We start from the raw sequence: 19,265 nt of genomic DNA, 5'->3' as shown, positions 1-19,265 counted from the left end.
CCTCTGGTGAACATCACTTGAAAGTCTGACCCAGGACTGGTCTCCTCGCATCTATGTGACACCTCTGTACTCTACTCAAGAGCTGGAGTGACCAGGGAGGAAAAGCCAGAGCCTGACACTGGGAAGAGATGTTACACCAGCACCCTGTCCTTCACTCTTTCTTGTGAAAAATGTTTTGGTTTTGTTGGGCAAGGGGTGAGTTTCAAATCCTCAGCATCTGCTCCCTTGCTAGGGAGCTCTTCTGAGATTTTCCTCCAAGGAACATCACAGCCTCGTTCTCCCCAGGACCTGAGTCCCATAGGACACAGTGTCACCAGTCCACAAGAAATAGAAAACTGCTGGTAACTGTTTGGGAAAGTCAGGGAACAAAGGTAAGTAACTCAATTCAGGGGCCAATCTCCAAGTAGGTCTGGACAACAAGAAAAGGGTCTTGTACCACTGCATCCCATGGGGACTTCCTGACGTAAGGCTTGCATTGAGTTTCTATACAGGATAGTCCAAGTCCAAGCTAACACAAGGAGGGCTCTTCCACATTAGATCAGAGGAACATCCACATTCCCAAACCTTTTATTATGAGACTGAGAAACTCCATAGCAGACAACTTCAGAACAGCTTGCTCGCATGGAGAGTCGCCCTCCCACCCCTTGCCAGTTAAAGGCTGGCTCATGTCCTGAAATGTGAATGCTTCCTAAAACCTTTTCTTTTTGCTAAATTAAGATGTCCTCACTGACCCCAGAAATGCTGGATCTCTTTTTAGTCCCCCCCAACATTCGCCTTAGCACTGCCTTGAGGAACTGAGGTCCACGGGTTCACTATGGACTGTGTTTCAAAAGGACTTGCTTTTCTCCCCTTTCATCCTGCTGCCTTTCAGTTCTCCTGAACGCCCCTTTTTCTCTGCTGCTAGAAGAGGTGACCGGCCACATTCGTCTGATCTGTGCTCTCATTATCTCGGCTGCTTCTGTCATGTCTCCTCCTATTCATCTCCTCTGTGAACTCGGGAGCTGCCAAACCAGCTCAGGCCCTGGGGCCATCTAGTCTTGTATCTTCTCCTGGATGCAAGCCAGCGACTGATCCTTCTGCAGGAGGCACAAGCACCCCAGGCCAAGCAGGAATGGGATAATCTGCCCTCTGTTTTGGATTGTCCTTGAATACCCTCAGCGAAGCATCAGATATCCTGTTGAAAATGTTGGCTATCACCCACCACATAAGGATTGGCAAAGCTTCCCCCTTGCTTTAAAACACTCTTAATGAAGATCTTCCTTGCATCATGTGCCTCAGTGTTTATCTCACCCAAGGAGAGCTGTCTGAAACATGGGATGAGCTGCCCTCTGGAAATGCCTCTCTGTCTCTCCATTGACTCCACCTGGAGTGTGGGAGATCAAACTGAAATGACCAAACAAGAAGCAGGTAAGATGAAAAGCCGGTAGCAGTGGTTTAGCATCCGCTAACTCCCCACAAGAGCTCAGGGGAGAGCTCTGAGTCCCAGCAAGGTGAGAAGAGCAGAGAGGAGTGTTGGGAAAACCTGTTTGTGGCTCCCAGATGAGCAGAATAGCTAGCATCAGCTTAGCCGAATTTGACAGACCCAACATAACGTGGGCGAATTCAAGTGGCGCAACACAATGATTTCATATGACTGACGGCCAAGCAGGCAAAACAAGCCCCCACCGCCATCCTGATGAGAGAAGGGTGCCATGATCAGTCAGAGGACATATTCAAGTTGCATTTCCCTGACCAGGCAGACAGAGTTATCACCATCCTCAAGAAAGTGGTAGCAGAAAGACAATATTCCCCTGCTACGTCAATGAGAAGGCGGCTGATCTCAACAGGAGTGCATGTACACAGTCCTCAGAGGCAGGTAAGTCCACTATTTGCTTTCCGTAATAGCCTTGCCCTTTTCCTAGGGTGCTGACTGCAGCTATCTCCGTTTTTACCTATTTATGTAGACAAAAAAAAGCTGCTGACATCCACTCCACAGCTGAAACATTTCTGGCAGCACTTAGCTGAAATCTCAGTCCTTATATACACAGATCTTCAAACAAGCCTCATCCCACTTAGCTAACTGAGATCTTGGTCTTGCATAGTGGCTCGCCGCCAGATAACAGCTAATAAAAAAACGGTGGAGAGGAGAAGGGCACATGAGAACCGAGGCCTTGAGAGAACCTGGGTCACTGCGGTGACATCTAAACTAGCAAATGAGAAACAGAGCCAGGACTATTCGCTGACCCTGAGCCCAGCTGGCAGAGTCTGCCATGTCCATACTATTAAACGCTCTCTGTAGCTGTATCCAATCTGCCTTTTGGGAGTGGTTCCTAGATGATGTGAACTCATTTTCTCATGCCTGGGAAATCTTTGGGAAAGGGCTAGCTGGCCAAAACCATACCAAAGACCATGTTAACAGCATCATTTAAGCACCAGTGCTTGGCCTCCAGCACGGTTTGAATTACAGGTATAGACATAATCTGTGCTCTATCACAAATGTGGTCATATAATCACCTTCATCACTTTAAAAATAATGTGAAAGACCTGTGGTTCAGGTCCTGGAGATGGAGCCTCTCATATTGTCAGATTTTCCAGGCTGGGCTTTTTGGCAGACTAAATTAGCCCAGGTGGCTGCTGTGTCCAGACAGCTCTGGGGAGCCCAAGCATGGCAGCTAGAGCTTAGGTAAAGTGTAATACAGACGTGGAGACAGCTTTATGCCAGCAAAATGTTATTTTGGCAATATAGGTTAATCCTTCTAAGAATCTGGTCTCGGGAAAATGCCAGCATGACTCTATTGCTACAACTAGATGGGCAAACCCTGCCTTACAGAGAAAAGCCCTGTTCTGACGGTCCATCCAGCCACCAGAGTCTCTGATGGGAGTTTAATGGTGGAGTTAAAGGAAATTAACTTCAAAATCATACATTTCAGGGGGAGCAATGCATGGCAGGTGTCTAAGACCATCTGGGATGAGTATGGTGAATAGTTTCAGTCCTAAAGAAGCTGGAGGCAATCATGGGGTAGAGACGAGAGGGGACACACAGCAAGACTAATCTTGCCTTTGGAGTCCCTTCGGAGGTGACATTAATTGTTGTGACATTATATATGACATGAAGCTATTTATTTTGAAATGGATCTTCCATTTTGAAACTTCCCCTAAATGTTCAGTAAATGTAAAAAAAAAAGAATTCATTGTCCCCTTCTCACCAAAAGCCGATAATCCCACTTCAGTGGATGCTACTTTGAGGGTGTTAATATAGGTCTTTCCTTTGTGATTTTTGGCAAGTAAACCAGAAATCTCATTAATCTTACTGATGGTGTTTTTGATGTCAGTGTGGGGCTACATTGGATGGTGTTTTCAACTAGAATAGCTGCTGTTTATCACTTAAATTGGGATTCACGTAGCTGGGTAACCCACAGCCCCAGCAGTGAGGACCCAGGCTATCCACACAAGTGGCAATATCTCTCCAGGATCTTCCCACCATGACTTTGTGCATCTTCCCCCAGTCCATCCTCCAAAGGGCATGCTGAATCTCATGTGGGCAGGGCTGTATTGGGGTCCATAGAGACCCTCAGAACAAACAGCTATGTGTATCTCTGTCTTCTAATGCACACTTACAGGAACGAGAGATGGTCTGGTCTGAGCCTGGTCTAAATTTATCCAGGTACCAATCACCTGGGCTAATTCTGCACTGGAAATGTGCTGGGAGAGCAGCAGCCAGGATTTCCTGGGCACAGTTTAGGTTGTTTGGAGATAAAGCACGAGAACTCTTATACGTGTCTATTTTTGTCAAAAGCTGTATGAATTGCCACTCCGTTCAGGGCAAGATGCCCTCTGCATCACTGTAATTATAAAGACTTTAGTTAAATTCCTGTTAATCTGAACACCTTTAACCACTGGCTCAGAATCATACTGAAAAAGAACCCCACCTGAATCCCCAAAAGCGAACAGCCACAGACAAGAGGATTTGAACCTCCTCGAGAGACCCCAAGAAATTTCACTTGAAATGCTCCATCAGGATGTCCTGACAACACCTCCAGCAAGGACAGGATTTAAACCTGTGCATGCAGAGCAAAATCCCTCTTTGTAGTCAATGTTACGGGGCAGCAGAGTCTATCACAGAAACCTGGTTCAACCTGAAAGGAACACAGCCAGCAGAGAAGTGTGCAAGTCATCTCTATAGACTTCTACTGCTTTTTCTTGGCGTACTTCCTGGTTGCTCTTGTGCTCATTTGATTATGACCTCAGTTCAGAAATCGGAGTAGCCTGAGCAGAGCCTCCTATCTACGTGGCCATCAGCATGTCCCAGAGGCATCCAAATCTTACCAGGCACCTGCGATGGGAAAAAAGGCAACCTAAGCTACCTTTTTAGTTACTATGGAGAGCTAAGCACCACCATTAGATGGATCTACCACGGATCTCTATAGACTAAAGACTGTCTTTATGTATGACTGTGCTGCTCTTGTAGCCTCTTGGTTAGATATGCAATGTTGTGTGGTCGCTGATGGCTGAGATCTGGGGATTTTCCCTCTGCTATTTAGACTTTCCCAGAGCAACAGGAGACAAAAAATGAACATGGGATTACTTTTAACTGGGAAGAATAAGATGGCAAAATCCAAGAGGCGTTATTCTGGAAGAAAAATCATATTGCACATTCAACAGCTGGTTCTTTGTGAAGGACATTTTAGACACAATTTTTAGGGGCCAATTCTTTACTCAGATTCTTGAGTACATTGAATCTCTTCACAGACTCTAGCAGAGTCGCTCCCAGTTTACACTCTGCAAAGATCAGAACAACCCTCCTATACTGAGATTTTTCAGACCTAATGACATTTGAACTCTACCGCTAGGAGCCTTTAGAAGAGAAACACACCTTATGATACTACTAGAATGCACTGAAAGGAGGAAAAAAACCTTTGCTAAGGAAAACAACACATGGCTTGATTTAGAACAAAATCGTTCCCCACCCATTTCTATGTTCTGAGTAGGGATGGTTGGCATGAAACAACACAACTCTGCAAACGCATACAATATACTTGCACTTAAACACCGTACATTTGGTACTTGTTAGAGCATCTTTATCCTGGCATTCTTTTTTTTTAAATTCAAATGAGAACCACAGCCATTGAGAAGGATTTAAATTTGCCTAGCACAAGTTGAAAGGATGTTGTAGTCTTGCAAGTGGGACTAAAATACTCTGAAAAATAGGGGAGCATATCAGCACTGGAAACGAAAGCCCTAGGAGTTCTGCTGCCTGCTTCTGAAAGCAACCATGAGAATCTCTTTTCCCTAGCACAGGTCTGGGGCAGCTTTTGAACCTGGGACCCTGTGCCTAGAGTTCAGTAACTGAGCAAAACCTAATTCTGTTGACTGCTACATCCGTGTCGTTATTCTGCCTCAGCCTCCAAAACAGGGTGGTCCAATCCAGATTGCTTGTTGGGAATCATCCTTGGCCCACGCTAACACCTGAGCCAACCCTGGGAATTGTTTGGGTTGCTGCTCGCTGCTGTGGGCTAAAAACGTGCCAAGGACCGTGCTGATAACTGAACCAGTGGATGGCTGAGATCTGGTGGCTGTGCTCATGTTCTGATGTGTTTCAGTTTATTAGCATAGATGAAACCCAACAGACTCGTCACCAGATTGGGGAAGCAACATCTTCTGCCAGGGCTTAGTGAAGGAACTTCCTGCTATAAATACAGCTCCCACGGCCAGTTCCTTGGAGACAAGGCAACATCAAAGCAATGTTTCAGTCTGTGACAGTACCAAACATGGATCCTGCAAACCACCTCTGGTTAATGGCTTGGCCTGGGCACAGGAAGTTTGCAGGCCATTAGAGAAATACCTTCATCCCAGTCTTGGAATGCCTTTGACCTGATGGGGAAGAAGAAGGAAACCCAACTTGGTTCACACTCACTGGCCAAAGAGGTCTTCATTCACTGTGTTTAGAGGAGATGTGTCAGCAGTGCACACTTTGCTAACCTTATGGTTTTTAAGTCTTTGTTATTGTGTAGGGGGCCATCGGTGGAATTGTCTTGGCATAATTGCAAGTGAGGGGACTGGTATCCTGAAAAGAAGGAGCATCTCAGCACTTCTGGAGAGTACACAGGGCTGGCATCATTAGAGTGAGTCTGGCAGAGCATTTCTGTGAGGGGGAGTGACAAAGTGACAAAAACGGATGTGGTGCAGCTGGTGCTGTCTCGCAGTGGGGTAGCTGAAGGCACCAGGGACACTGATTTCCAAGGATAACAGCAGGAACCTGTTTCTTCCTCTCCTTCCCATGCTTTGAACTCTCTGCAAAGGTCTGAGTGATGTTTAGCAGGCCAGAACTCAATGACACGCCAGCATCCACCGATTCAAGTCGTGCTTAGGTTGGCTTGTCTCTCCTGCGTCTTTTTGCCTTCTCAGAAGTTCATGTGTGTACATGATGGAGTTGAGACTGCCTCTTCAACAGGTTAATGAACATCACCTTCCCCAAGGACAGGCTGAGATCAAACCATGCATCCATTCCCCTACTGCAAACACCTGTTTGCACCTTAGGGTATTTCAGATAAGGGCTCCTGTGAGAGGGAAACAGCCGTGCCTGGTGGACGTCCCCCATTAGTGAGCGCCCTTGCGAAGATGTGAACGTACTGAGGGCACTGAGAGCATGAGGTTGGTCAAATGCCACTTAGGACAAAAGTCATTTCAGCAGATTTCCACTGACTCAGTACTGCACTTCCAGACTCAGGACTGTCACCCTGAGCTAATAATCTAAAACAACTGATAGTTTCTGAAATAAGAAAGGTCTTTCCTTCGATACTCAGTGATTTTGAGCCAGTTGCATCAACCTGAACTGCCCTGTCCACATCAGGGGTAGAAACACAGAGAAGTCCTTGCCTAGCACCACCCCTGCATTTTCCCCAGGTTTTTTGCACATCTCAGTGCTCTCTGTTAACCCAGCGTTAGCATGCTCTCCTCGATGCCTGATGTGAACCGCAGAGCTGCACACTAGAGCAACCTGAAGATGAAAAGAGTTGAATTTCCATGCATTTGACTAGCCAATTGCACAGCAGTGCGCAACCACCTTTTCCTATGCTCTAATCATGGATCTGCCATGGGAGGTATGTCTCTGAGAAAGTCCGCAGCATAAAATTACCTGGAAAAGCCTTAATTTCCTGCCTAGACTATGTTTGGCATGAACTTGCTCTCCAGGAGCCTGCACCATAGAAACCCTCCCCTTGGGCTACACAGACCTCTTTCTCCGTGCCTCGGTTTCCCAGCTGGCCTGCAGCTCCTAGGAAGAGCATGAGCTAATGCTTGTGTAGTGCTCTGATGATGTAACCCCCTCCCAGTGATTACCACAGCCTTACGAAGCCTAAAATTGGCAGCACTGGCTACCTTCCAGCGCTGTCCCGTGAATGGTGACTCATCTTTTTTGGCTGTGGCATGTCATATGTGTGATGGTGGCACGTGATGCGGAACAGAAGGGTTTTTATCAGCATTGCAAAATAACAGAGTGAGAGCTACGGCAAGGTGGTGGACAGAGAAACTGCAGGTGGGGATGGGCTAAGGGATGACGTCTCCCTTTGGGCTTGCTCCAAAGCCCATTGGAAAAAAAAAAAGCTGTCACTGGCTTCAAAGGTTCCTGGACACAGTCTTTTCCCACCGCGCTGGGACAATACGGCTAACGATAGGGCAAGCTTTCCCCACGCCGCTCACTGCCAGCGCGCCTCAGGCTTGGCCTGCTCTCAGCGTGCCGGAGCAAGACGTCCTCAGTGCCCACTGCCAACTGTGGAGATGGCTTTTTGATGCTGCTGGGAATTGGCCCGGGACCAGCAACTCATTTCAAGCAGGGCACCAAATTGCTATCTGTCATCCGGCTTTGGTGAGAAGGAGGGGAAGGCAGGAACAGAGCCATATGCCCCAGTCTGGCAAAGCATTTGAGCCATATGAGTGGCCTCCCAGGTGAGCTGCTTATGTGTTTGGAGCTATATGGGCATTTTGTGAGGTGCCTCCTCCGCCTGCTGAAGAACATTTAAAGGGAAACTGTGGTTGAATCAGGACAAACTTTCAATGCAGGTTACCCTGGTTCCTCCCCACCAAGCCTCTTCAGCAAGCACACAAATGGTGGGGTCCCTTGCCCCCATGGCAATAAGCAACTGCTTTTCTGCTCATGCCTCTTCTGTCACAGGGAACCAGGGCTGGGTGATGGATGTTTCCCATTTCTTTTACTCCCCAAGGAATGGCATGAGAGGGAGAGAGAATATCTCTTCAATCCCATGGGCAAAGTTCTAGCATCTTTTTTCCTTATGATCTGTCTCGCAGCCCAAGCCAAAGCGCAGACTGTGACTCTGGTAGGCCTTTCACCCACCACATCTCCTGTTAGCAATGTCTTTATGAGGCAAAGACCTTTTTAGGCGTACACTGCAGTTATCTTGCTTGATCTAAGGACACCGGTCAGAAAAGGGAGGAGGATTTCTGCTTCTGGAGGAGAAGGACTTCCCTTAGGCCTGCATCAGTGTCTCACCCGTCCCAAACACAGGGTGTAGATGACATCTTGGTCTTTTTTGTACTGAGCCCTGTGGAATCTGAACCCGGTGTAGAAAGGGTGAATCATGGCTTATTTATGATGGGTAACTCTGGTTATAGGACTCTGCACGAATGGGGACAATTTTGTGTACTGAGGTCACAGAGATTTGAACTTGGGGTTTTGGATTCCTGTTTGAGCACTGTTGGAATGTATTTAGTTACACCCAAACTGAAAGACATCTGTGGAAAACAGGCAGCAACACCCCACAACAAGCACTTTCCCCTGCACATGGTTTTCCATCCAGCATGGTATTGCCCATCCATAGTCCTCTATGGTTGCACCTCTACTACGAACCAAGTGGTTGCTCCAGCCCTGAGGCCAGCAGGCACTCCCTGGCCCCATCCGTACTCCATGTCTTACCATCCAAAAGCGGCCATGTTTAACCGCCTGCTGGGAATGGTCCCTGGTCTGTGCTTATTCCCACGCAGTCCTTTGGGACTGTTTGGGTCAGAGTTAGCTGGTCCAAGCCAAAACGATGTCAGGCCCATGCTAACAGGGCAACAGTGGTGATGATGGATGCCCATTGCTGGTGCCTGTCTCTGTGCACCCCAGAACTGGTTTTCTGCAGGGCTCTGCAATGGACGTACCTGCTCGGCCTAGGCGAGCATGAAGGATCCTCCACTAACTTCTAGTGCTTCTTCAAGGCTAGCAGTGTTACCTGTAGGATGAACTTTCAAATCTACTGAATCTCTTCTCCACTTTCAGTGGAGCTACAGGAGTTTTAGCCTCTTCAGTTCGGTTCAGGCCACTGTTGATCACATTTGAAAATCACGCCCTTGGGCAACCAAAGGCTGAAGGCTCCCTTTCTAACTTGGCTGCCCCAGCTAAGAACCTTGCTTTGATCTTTGATCTTTGGGGCCTGAGTGAGAAGAGGACTGAGTAAGAAGTAATCCATTCATTTGTTGTTCTTTAGATATGGCCTTGTTTTTAGATCTCAAGCCATTCCTCAACAAGCCGTGGTGCCTTTGGATATTTCCTACCCTATGAATATATCTAACAGGACATTTCAGACAGCAGGTAGTTCACAGCATATCCGTTATTCGCAGCATATTATTGGTTAACTATCAGCCTGTCATCAGGGGAAAATTAACTGAGAAATTTATCTCCACATGAGACTTAACTCATTTACCACCCACACAGGAAACTTCTCACTCAGGTGCAGGAGTGTTTAACTTGAGATTGGCTTATCCCGAACCCACTTGGCTTGACGGGGAGCACCTCCTCTGGGCAGTGAGGACAATGGCTAACCCACCCCTGCTGCATGTCCTCCAATACCCCATAAAGACCAGTTCAGTTTTCTAAGATAAGTGACAGGGGAAGGCATCTCAGAGTGCCCCTGCAAAACAGGACAAGCCCTGATCATAAATGGCCTCCAGACACGGTACAGAAAGAGAGGGGACATGATTCAACAGATAGGATTTTGCTCTGGGATGGATAACAAAATTTGGCGACATAATTTGCAAACCCCAGCAGGATAACCCTTTAGCCAACACACAACTCTAGCTGAGAGGTCTAAAATCCCTTTTAGTGCCTAACTTGTATCACTCTCCTTAAAAAAGTGACCCCCTCTAGACAGGCTGAAGCTAATGTTGCTTTTTCTTAAATATATGAGCAGCTTCAGTCTATTTATTGCGGACTGCTGAGTGCAGACACCTCGCAAAATCCCAGAGATTTCAGCAGGACTTTGCATAATGAAGGCTTACGCTGCAAATCTCTTTCAGATCAACAGCAGGGTTACAGAGGAGATGGACGCAGCATTGGTGGATAGACAGTCCTTTTCGGAGGGGGGAAACCCTGCGCTGAAAACTGCAGCCTCACGCAGGCAAATTCCCAGCAAAAGCACTGCGTAAAGCACTCATGTCGTGGGCAGGAGGACGTTAGAGGTTTGGCTAAATCTCATCAAGTCGTAAAGTAGCCACATGAAAAAATTAAGGAAACCTTTAAGAAGAGAGTTATGCTGAAAAAACTGGAATCCTTCTCTAACCTCACTAACTGCCTAGAAGTTGGGCATTTCCTTTAAGCTGGTTATATGTGCTCCTTTCCATTCTGTGCAGAGGAACCTCTGCAGGGTGAGGTGGGTTAAGGCTGGTTTATTCTGCAAGAAGTGAGGAGGATTATCTGCTAGGAGTGACCACAAAATGAAGATCTGGGTTGCTGGGCTTTTTTTGTTGTTAACGTTACATTTGCCCCTGCAATTACACCATGTTATTTAAATCAGGGGGGTCCTCTGGCCAGTGCTGTCCAGGAATCTGAGAGATGTCCGCCCTTTCATGCCACCCTCTCCCAAGTCTCAGGGACAGTTAAGGTGAGTGAGGGACAGAGTTGCATCCTCTTCAGAGTCCCATCACCTCCTCTAGCCTAGCCCTAAGGGGTAGGTCTAAACAAATCACCTAGGTTCTGTCGACATTCCTTGAAGAAAGGTGCTGCTGGAGGGTGAGCATCTCATCTCACCTCCTTCAGCTGCTTTGGACATGGGCTGATCCATATTTTGGAGGCACCCTTCCTCCCTCACCTTCCATTGACTCTGTTTTGGATCACATAGCTGTGGTCATAGCAGATGAATCGCTCACAAAGGGCCTGCATATCAACACCAGCTTCTTCCACATGCATATTCAGGAGCTGACGTTGACCCATTTGTTCTAGCAAAAAATACTCCAGCTCAGGCTCTCAGCATGCACCTTCCAGGTCAGGTCTGCTCACCCGACAGAGTACACTGAGCTCTTCTTTTCTCTCTGTGCTATTTTCTGCTCTTCCCAAGTCATCGGGCAACAACGGCTAAGCTGGGACCTGGTCTGTCTTGTGCTAGGGAATATGACGAAGGAACGAATCCTGACCTTCATGAAATCTCAGCGGGATTTGTCCCAAGCTTTACTGAAGCTGGGACTTGACCTCAAATTCCAGCTCCAGCGCTTCTGCCACTTGTGGTGTCAGACCATGCAGGAGATGCTAACTCATGGGTGAGCAGGGGCCCGTTGGTGAAACCGGTCCATTCTTTGAGCGCTAAAGGGACAATAAACACAGGTTCCACCCAACCCTTTCAAACAGGTACCTCTCAGGGTAAAATGGTCTTGCAAGGCATGGTGAGCCTTTTCTTTCTTCCACCCACAGTAGATATGGAAACCAGGAAATAAAGCATTAGCCTGATTGCATCCCCTTTTACCAGTCCTCACAGTGCTCCCCTACTCGCTGCAACCACAACAGGCAAGACCAGCCCTTTCTGTCACCATGCTCCTGAACACCTCTGGAGGAGATGCTCTGGGTTTGAGTAAAGAGCTCCAGTGTATTCGCTCTTCTTACCTCAACACCTACCCTAACATGGGAACCAGGAGACGAAAGGAAAATTTCCTGATAGCCATTCCAGTAACTCTCCTTCTACAGCTCCTTAAATAGGAGAAGGAGACATTAGCTGGCCCATATGGAGAAGGCTGGAGCCTGGCTTGGCTTCCTGCACTGGGCTTGGCATGGCAGTTGTAAGAGCAGGGGGGCCTTGGAAGAGGATGTATGCCATATAAAATGGTAAATCTACCTTGTTGTAGCATTAAATGAATCCATAAGAGACTATGTGAACCATATGGAAATAACTGGAGTCTGGATATATTAGCACAGGCTGTACTTAGGTTTGTAAGCCCTGCTGTGGGTTGTTTCACCAGCATCCATCCCTCAGCGACGCAGCTGATACTGTCCCTCTTCCTGTACCGTGTGAGGAGCCACGCTCGCACAGACACGACGAGCCAGGAGAGACTTGATTTGATTTTTAAACACACTGTCTTCCTAATAGTTTCTATCTTCCTTTGGTTTCTGCCTGCTTTAAGGGCTATCTTTGATGGTCCTTTTCATAACAGCTCCTCTCAGGATTTAATTTCCTTTTACATAATTACGTACTGGCCGGGAGGAGGAGGCGGACAGACACACTGAACAGGCATGGAGGAGCTCTAGGAAACCTTGCACCTGAGTCAGGAGCGCTGAGCAAGCTCTGCTGCTCATATCCATCATCAGCAGCGTCCGCTGCTCAGCACGCAGCCCCGAGATGTGCGACTGCATCTCTGGCACGGGCAGTGGGGGAGGCAGGGAGAAGGTGCACTGGGGACGCTGAGAGCTCGGCTGCTGGAGCGTGGCAAGCAAAGAGCCCTCCAGGGCTCGGGGAGGCAGGCGGGGACGTGCGCTGCCTCGGAAGAGAGCGCAGCTTGCTCGGTGTGGTGGAGGAACGGAGGAACTGCATAGCTGAAGAAGGGGGAGTTGGAAAATGATGCAGCTTGTTCGGTGGATTAGGCAGCCATGCCTGGAAATGGCAAACTGAAAGAGCTGCAGATTTGAAAGCCTGGAGGGATTATTGAGCCATGTTGTCTGACTTCCAGCACAAAAGAGGCCAGCAAAGTTTACCCGGTGCTTTTTGTAGTAAGTCCAACAATCTGCATAACGACCTGGCAAGCCTCTTAGGTTATGATTTATACAGTTTTAGTAGGGTTAATAATGTTGGAAGCAGCAGTAAAAGGGTGCTGGCAAGTGTGAGCAGTTCTAGCAGGAGTTGTAGAAAGGCATGTTCATCATGTCAGCATTTTGGAGGCCTGGAGAGCTCGTGATGAGAGGTTTCAGAAAAAGACTGCATAAATAGGAGAAGGGAGGCCTCCATAAACAACTGTGATGGACATGCTTAAAGTATGGAGGAAGGGGAAAGCAGTCTGACGTACTGATGCTCTGGATAGTGGTGACCTCAGTCCAACCAGCAAAATTTAACCCTGAAGAACTGCCAAGTTCCAGTCCTAGCTCCAAGAAACTCCTCAGGACTTCCAGAAACGACATGCCACAAACAGGCTGGCTTTGAGAATCATAATCCAAGTGTCATCCCTGGTGTGTGGATCAAGGAGGGGCTGAATAACCCAGCAGCTCATCAGCTGATACCGCTGCTGGTCCTGGGAAAGGACAATTCTCCCTTGAGCTGGTGACTCTTAGGCAGCCAGCACTCCCACGGGCATGGGCTGGTAGAGCTGCTCACCTCAGGGCTGGGGCAGGGATATATGCCTCTTGACCATGGTGGATGCCACATGCTCCAGGACATGACTGCAGCAAAGGACATCAGAACTGGCAAACTCTTCTCTGGGGTTGCTTCCCAGCCTCTGCTCATCTATCTACCTCTGCAAGGATACCTGCACTACAACTCTGTCCCTACACAATTCCCTCCGCTGCCTTCCCCCCATCTCTTTTCTTCAGCTTGCTGAGAACCACCGTACCAATGACTAAACCTTAATTCCTGGGCACTCTTCAGAAAAGGTCCTACAACATTTAGTTATTAAAAAAAAACAAAACCCTTATGCTACACTTCACACCATCAGAGCATTGCACAGGCATTGAACCATTTGTCCTCGCAACACAAATTCAAATCTGGCCAGTTTTATCATCCTATTCATGTAAGGAGGGAAACTGAGGCAGGGAATGATTGTGTTTGCCCAGTGCCAGGTGGCCAATGAATGGTGACACCTGCCATAGCAGCAGAGACTGCCTGGGTCCTCCTGACAACACCAGCATTTCTTTAGACTGGACTATGTGCGGAAGAGCTGAATCCTGTCTTTCGACTGATACCGTTTGTATTTTTTTTTACAGCAGAACGAGCAGAAGTTTTACCCAGCGAACGCAGCGCAGAGCTGGAATGAGATTTGTCCCAAGTGGCAGCCCCTTACACACCAGGTTGCGTAGGGCGGACAGTTAGCAAGACATCCATCGGCAGCTGAGCACGGGATCAGAGGGGAGAGGCCGGGAGGATGGGGAGGGGGGGACGAGGGGTCCACTTACATGGTAATGTTTCTGCACGGTTCTTTTGGATCATTATGCAGAGCTGTAGCACCAGTTGAGGGGCGCTCTCGAGGAAAGTTTCCAGGAGGCGCAACATATTTACGTCTGCATATTCGTACATCATAGCCCAGTAGAAACGCCGCTGGTGTTCCTTCCGCCTCTGGCTCTGGATCCCCAGGTACATAGTTCGGATATACCTGCAGGGAACAGGAGATAAAAGCTGAGTGTGAGACTTTGGCGTGCATCAAAACCTGAGAAGGATGGGGCTGTGGGCTAGTTGTCTGGGGGGAAAGAGAATCTGGGGTAGACAGAAGTATCTACACAGCTCTAAAACTATCTCCTGCAAGATCTGAGGACCACTTTGGTATTGCAAGAGTGGGAAACCTTTGACTTGTACCCCCCAAATGTAAAGCGTGGGGGATAGGAAATGCTCATGAAACATTTGCCCAAGAAAACAACTCCTTCACTTTCTTTTCATGATGAGAAGAAGCTACTTGACAAATGCTGGTCATAACACTTGGCAGTGGCTTGGCAGATCATCTAAGCCCCTTCAGCACTGCACTAAGGAGCTTCCCTCACGGACCCCAGAGATTTGACCCTATTTCATCTCAGCTGGAGCAATGAGATGCTACGTTCACCTTCAGCACGTGTGTAACCCACAAATGCAAGAGGCCACAGCTTGCCACTGGTCAACTATTGAGACTTTGTGCAATGCTGGACTAGAAGGAGGTGTCTCATGCATGGACAGGTACTGCTGTATTCTTTCTGTTTCCATATCAGGTGTGCAAGGAGACCTGCAAACCTCACCCTGGGGACACAACTTCCCTTCAGGTAACCTTTGGCCAACCTTTGTAAACAAAGGTGATCCAGTCAGGGTAGCACAAGGTAGCCAGACATCACAGGAGTCATTATATTTAAGGAAGGAAGCATCTCCTAACAGGCTTCTTTCTAAGGCTTGCTGACATTAATGATCTAATATTGGGTCTTTTTCCTCCTCATCCTGAGTGGTGGCTGTAACCTTGTGGTCTGAAATTTGGGATGGGAATCATTTCAATGCCGACCCTAAAATTGGTCATCTGAGCTAGTCAATGCATAGAAATGTCCCCTCCCGGGACCGTTCATCTGTCCCACCTCAGATGCCAGCATGACAGTGGGATGAGGTGCCTTCTGAAGGCGCTGGGAGGGGCTCACAGCACAAACTGGGGTTTCGCCAAAGCGATTAGCTCATTCCTTGCCACTTGGGCGAGATTGCACAGCAAGGAAGAGCAGAAGGGAAGGACATAAACCGCGACAGCCTCTGTATCTCCAAATTACACCCAGGGACGGGGAGCTGGGAGAGACGCAAAGGTAGCTCTGCAAGCCCTGCCCTTTCTCAAGCACCCCGTCCTTCCTTCCCGTCCGCAGTTCACGAGCACAGAAGACGAAAAATCCCGAAAGAAGACACAAGGACAAAAAAAAACTGACGCTGGAAAGCCACCAGATGGGGCTCGACACTCGAGAAAATGCTACGCCAGTCACATACGACACTGGTGACACTGGTGTGACATCCCCAGCTGAGCCCGAGTGGGGTGGAAATGCCCGTGGACCACCTGCTCTCCCAGGGACACCAGTCCTCCTCCCACTCCCCAGCATGCCCAAGGCCACCGCTTGTACTCGGCATTTCCCCGAACGACCCCGGACACTGCAGGATGACACAGGAATCCTGCCTTCCTTTCACGCATGCAAGAAACTAAATAAATGTAGTTTAGCAGGAAAGATAAAGTTGGGGAGAGCGAGTTGTAATGGCTCAAGGAGAAAGCAGAAAAAAGGAACGTGCAACTGGGTTTTATAATATCAGTGACACGGGGCCACTGAAAACCAAGGCGGTAGTGCCCATAAGGCGCTGCCACGGGCAAAGACAGCATCACCTCTGCAAAACTCTTTCCAGAGAGATATTTACCGAATCTGTCCTGTAGTCTTGCATCGCCTCCCCCTCCCAGGAGCTCCTGTTCCTGATAGTACATGAAAACTAAACGCCTCTTCTGAAGTTTAAGCCACTAATTTCTCATCATCCCAGCCATGGACAAGGAGAAGGATTTATTAATTTTCACCCTGCAGCAGTCTTTTACCTGTTTGCACCTAGTTACCATGTAAACCCTTGGTCTTCTTTTCTTCAGAGTAAAAAAAAACCCCTATTTCTTTCAGTCCCTTCTCACAGCTCACATTTGCTGGACCTCTACTCTTCCACATTGCTGCCCCCACCAGCTGTCTCCAGGTTTTGCCGTTTTTTAAGACTGTCTCTACTTTTTCAAGCATTCCAGGTTGGCAGAACCAAACTATAACAATGGCATTGAGTCACTCAAAAAGGTTAAGCAGAAACTAACAGAAGGGACACCACATCCCGCAATGATTTCTCCTTGATCTCTAGGATTCACCACCATCTGCACAGCTAAAGCATGAATGTTTCTCACTGGTCACAGTGAGAGGACATGTCACCTATTCTTGGAGGTAGCACATATAAAAGGACATAAAAATGCATTGGATAAATATAACACCCCGGTTCTCCCTCCGTCAATGGCCAGAACAAAGGCAATGACAGTAACACCAAATTCTCTTGGCTGTTGACCCCACAGCCAAGGTCAACTGTATTGTGCCCCTTCCATAGATGGGGAAACCGAGTCACGGAGCACCAAAAGGGCTCTCCCAAGCTCTTCTGGCAGCAAAACCCAGGTCTTTTAGTGCTGTCCCAAGCCTCTAAACACCTCAGCACAAACCCGTGAGTGGAGTACCACTCTGCCTGCTGATGGTCTCCCACCCAGGGTCCACATACTCCCTTGGCACCATAAAGCCCAGACCTGCCAAATCTGATCTGTACCAGAAGACCCACAAGGTCAAATCTATCCGTACCCAACTGCCACATGGGACTGTGACCTCGGGAATCTCTTGGCATAATTTTGGCCAGCAAGGGGTCACAGCTTCCCAAATAAAAAGCACGTGAGCAAAACAGCTCCAAGGGCCATTTGCGGCTAAAGGGAAATGAATTCAGAAGTGAGAGTCCCTTTGCACTCTCTTTTCAGTCCATACAAAAATGTGGTGCTCTCTCTTTAGCATCCTTCAGACCCACATCTGACAAAGAGAGGAAAGGGGGGAGTAAAAACCCATTCCGCTTTGATGCCACTCAATTTTGAGTTTTTAGCAGAGAAAGTGCAAGAGTAACTGAGAAAAGCAGTATTTTCACCTGGTAGGCTTTCAACAACTAATAAATAATAATTAATCAATATAAAATTTCACCCAGCTGTAACACTGGTGATGCTTAACCCGTTTTCTGAACACAAATGTACAGCACTGGTGTAAGCAGTTTTATTCCAGTATATCTGTTCTTCTCTGTGGTATTTTATTTACTTGTTTGAGGGCTTTTTCTTACCTTTCCTAACACTGCTTAAGTGTAGACAAACTCTAAGGGGGGAAAAAAAAAATCAATGTCATTTCACCTGAAATTTGTTGTTCTCGGTCAAGCTGGTAGCAAACAGGATTCTATAATTAGACTTTAAAATCCATATTCAGGCCTGATCTTCAATCTTCAGCAACACGATGCTTCCTCTTATGTCAGTGAAAGCCATTCACTGCTCTGTGCTTTTGAAAATCAGGCTAATTTGTTTATTTAGGAGCTTAATTTTGGATTCAGGAGCCTAACTTTGGTCTTTTTATTTTTTGAATACTGGCTATTTTTATATACAAACATGTGTATTTGTGTGTATGCATGTATTTTTAGTTCTAAGCCCCATCATGGCTTCAAGAGATAGAACTAATTTGGGGCAGGGAGGGGGATTCGGGGTGATTTTCTTTAAATGCACAAAGGATTGGCTGTCCCCTCCATCCTGGCAGGATTCCCAGAATTCCTGTTGGTATAATTACCCTCACGCTTATTTACTACGTACGTCGCAGTAGCACACAAACTGCGCGGGGCAAAGTCACTGCTGTGCCTGCGACAAAGCATGTTTTTAAGGAGCCAAAGCCATCAGCTCCAGAAATGTGGTCAAATAAGCTTTGGAGAGAGTCCCAGGATGCCATGAAGAGGGAGAAAAGTGAGGAGGGAGAAAAGGAGATGCTCCTACTGTAAAGAAAAACCCCACCCTAAGTGCTACAGAAAAAGAGGCTTCATGTGGATGACGGAGGCTGCTCAGCAGTCTCAGCACGGACTGTAGCAGAAATGTCCAGAGGTAGGATTATGGAGTCAGAGGCTCTGTCTATACCATTCCACAAGGCAGACCAAAGACCAGCCTTTGCCCTTGGCCAGCTGGCATGACTCAACTCCACGTGGCTGTGGCCATGCTAGTTGGCCTCAGCCAAAATTGCCAGAGACTGTGCTGGCAATTAACTGTTACGGGGTTGTGCCTGTGCCTTGGCACTGTTCGATTTACAGAGGTGGCTCTGAATACCACCAGCAGAAAGTGTAGGAGGATGCTTCGGGCAACAGGCTGGCTTGAAACAAAGAGGATGCCAATGTGTAAGAGGGTTGCAGGAGCATGGACGTGCACATCAGCACGGGCCCTGGGTTATGTTCTGAGGAAAGAAGAGTCCTGATGGCCTGTCCCACACAACCCAAGCTGACCAAGGTCAGGCACCTCAGTAGTCTTTTGACTCAGTTGACTCAGCAGTCAACAAAGGACAGGGGCTTGATCACTTTTCCTGAGGCCAATAAGCCCAGACTGACCACAGACATGAACTCTCTCATCCCCCAAAACCAGGTAGCTGCCTGGCCCTTGTGGAGACCTGAACCCTGCACAGGTTATGATTACTTGGGAGAGAGCTGGCATATATATGACAAATCTACAGATTATACTAACAATGTAGCAGCATGATGAATCATAGAATCATTAAGGTTGGAAAAGACCTGGGATCATCAAGTCCAACCGCCAACCCAGCAATACCATGTCTCCTATGAAGTTAC

At 47.8% G+C, this 19,265-nt stretch overlaps 1 protein-coding gene across 1 annotated transcript in view; it reads right to left on the bottom strand.

Annotated features, from left to right (window-relative positions):
• The window catches only part of XKR6 (XK related 6), a 192,970-nt gene that overhangs the window by 14,218 nt on the left and 159,487 nt on the right, over nt 1–19,265 (bottom strand). The window contains exon 2 of the mRNA XM_064448269.1: nt 14,336–14,532. Coding sequence (XP_064304339.1) covers nt 14,336–14,532 — 197 coding nt within the window. The remainder of the gene's footprint in view (nt 1–14,335; nt 14,533–19,265) is intronic.

Source organism: Phalacrocorax carbo, chromosome 3 (genome assembly GCF_963921805.1).
Source record: "Phalacrocorax carbo chromosome 3, bPhaCar2.1, whole genome shotgun sequence".
Taxonomy (NCBI): domain Eukaryota; kingdom Metazoa; phylum Chordata; class Aves; order Suliformes; family Phalacrocoracidae; genus Phalacrocorax; species Phalacrocorax carbo.
The sequence above is the reverse complement of the archived record's forward strand: the minus strand, read 5'-3'. Positions and strand labels throughout refer to the sequence as shown.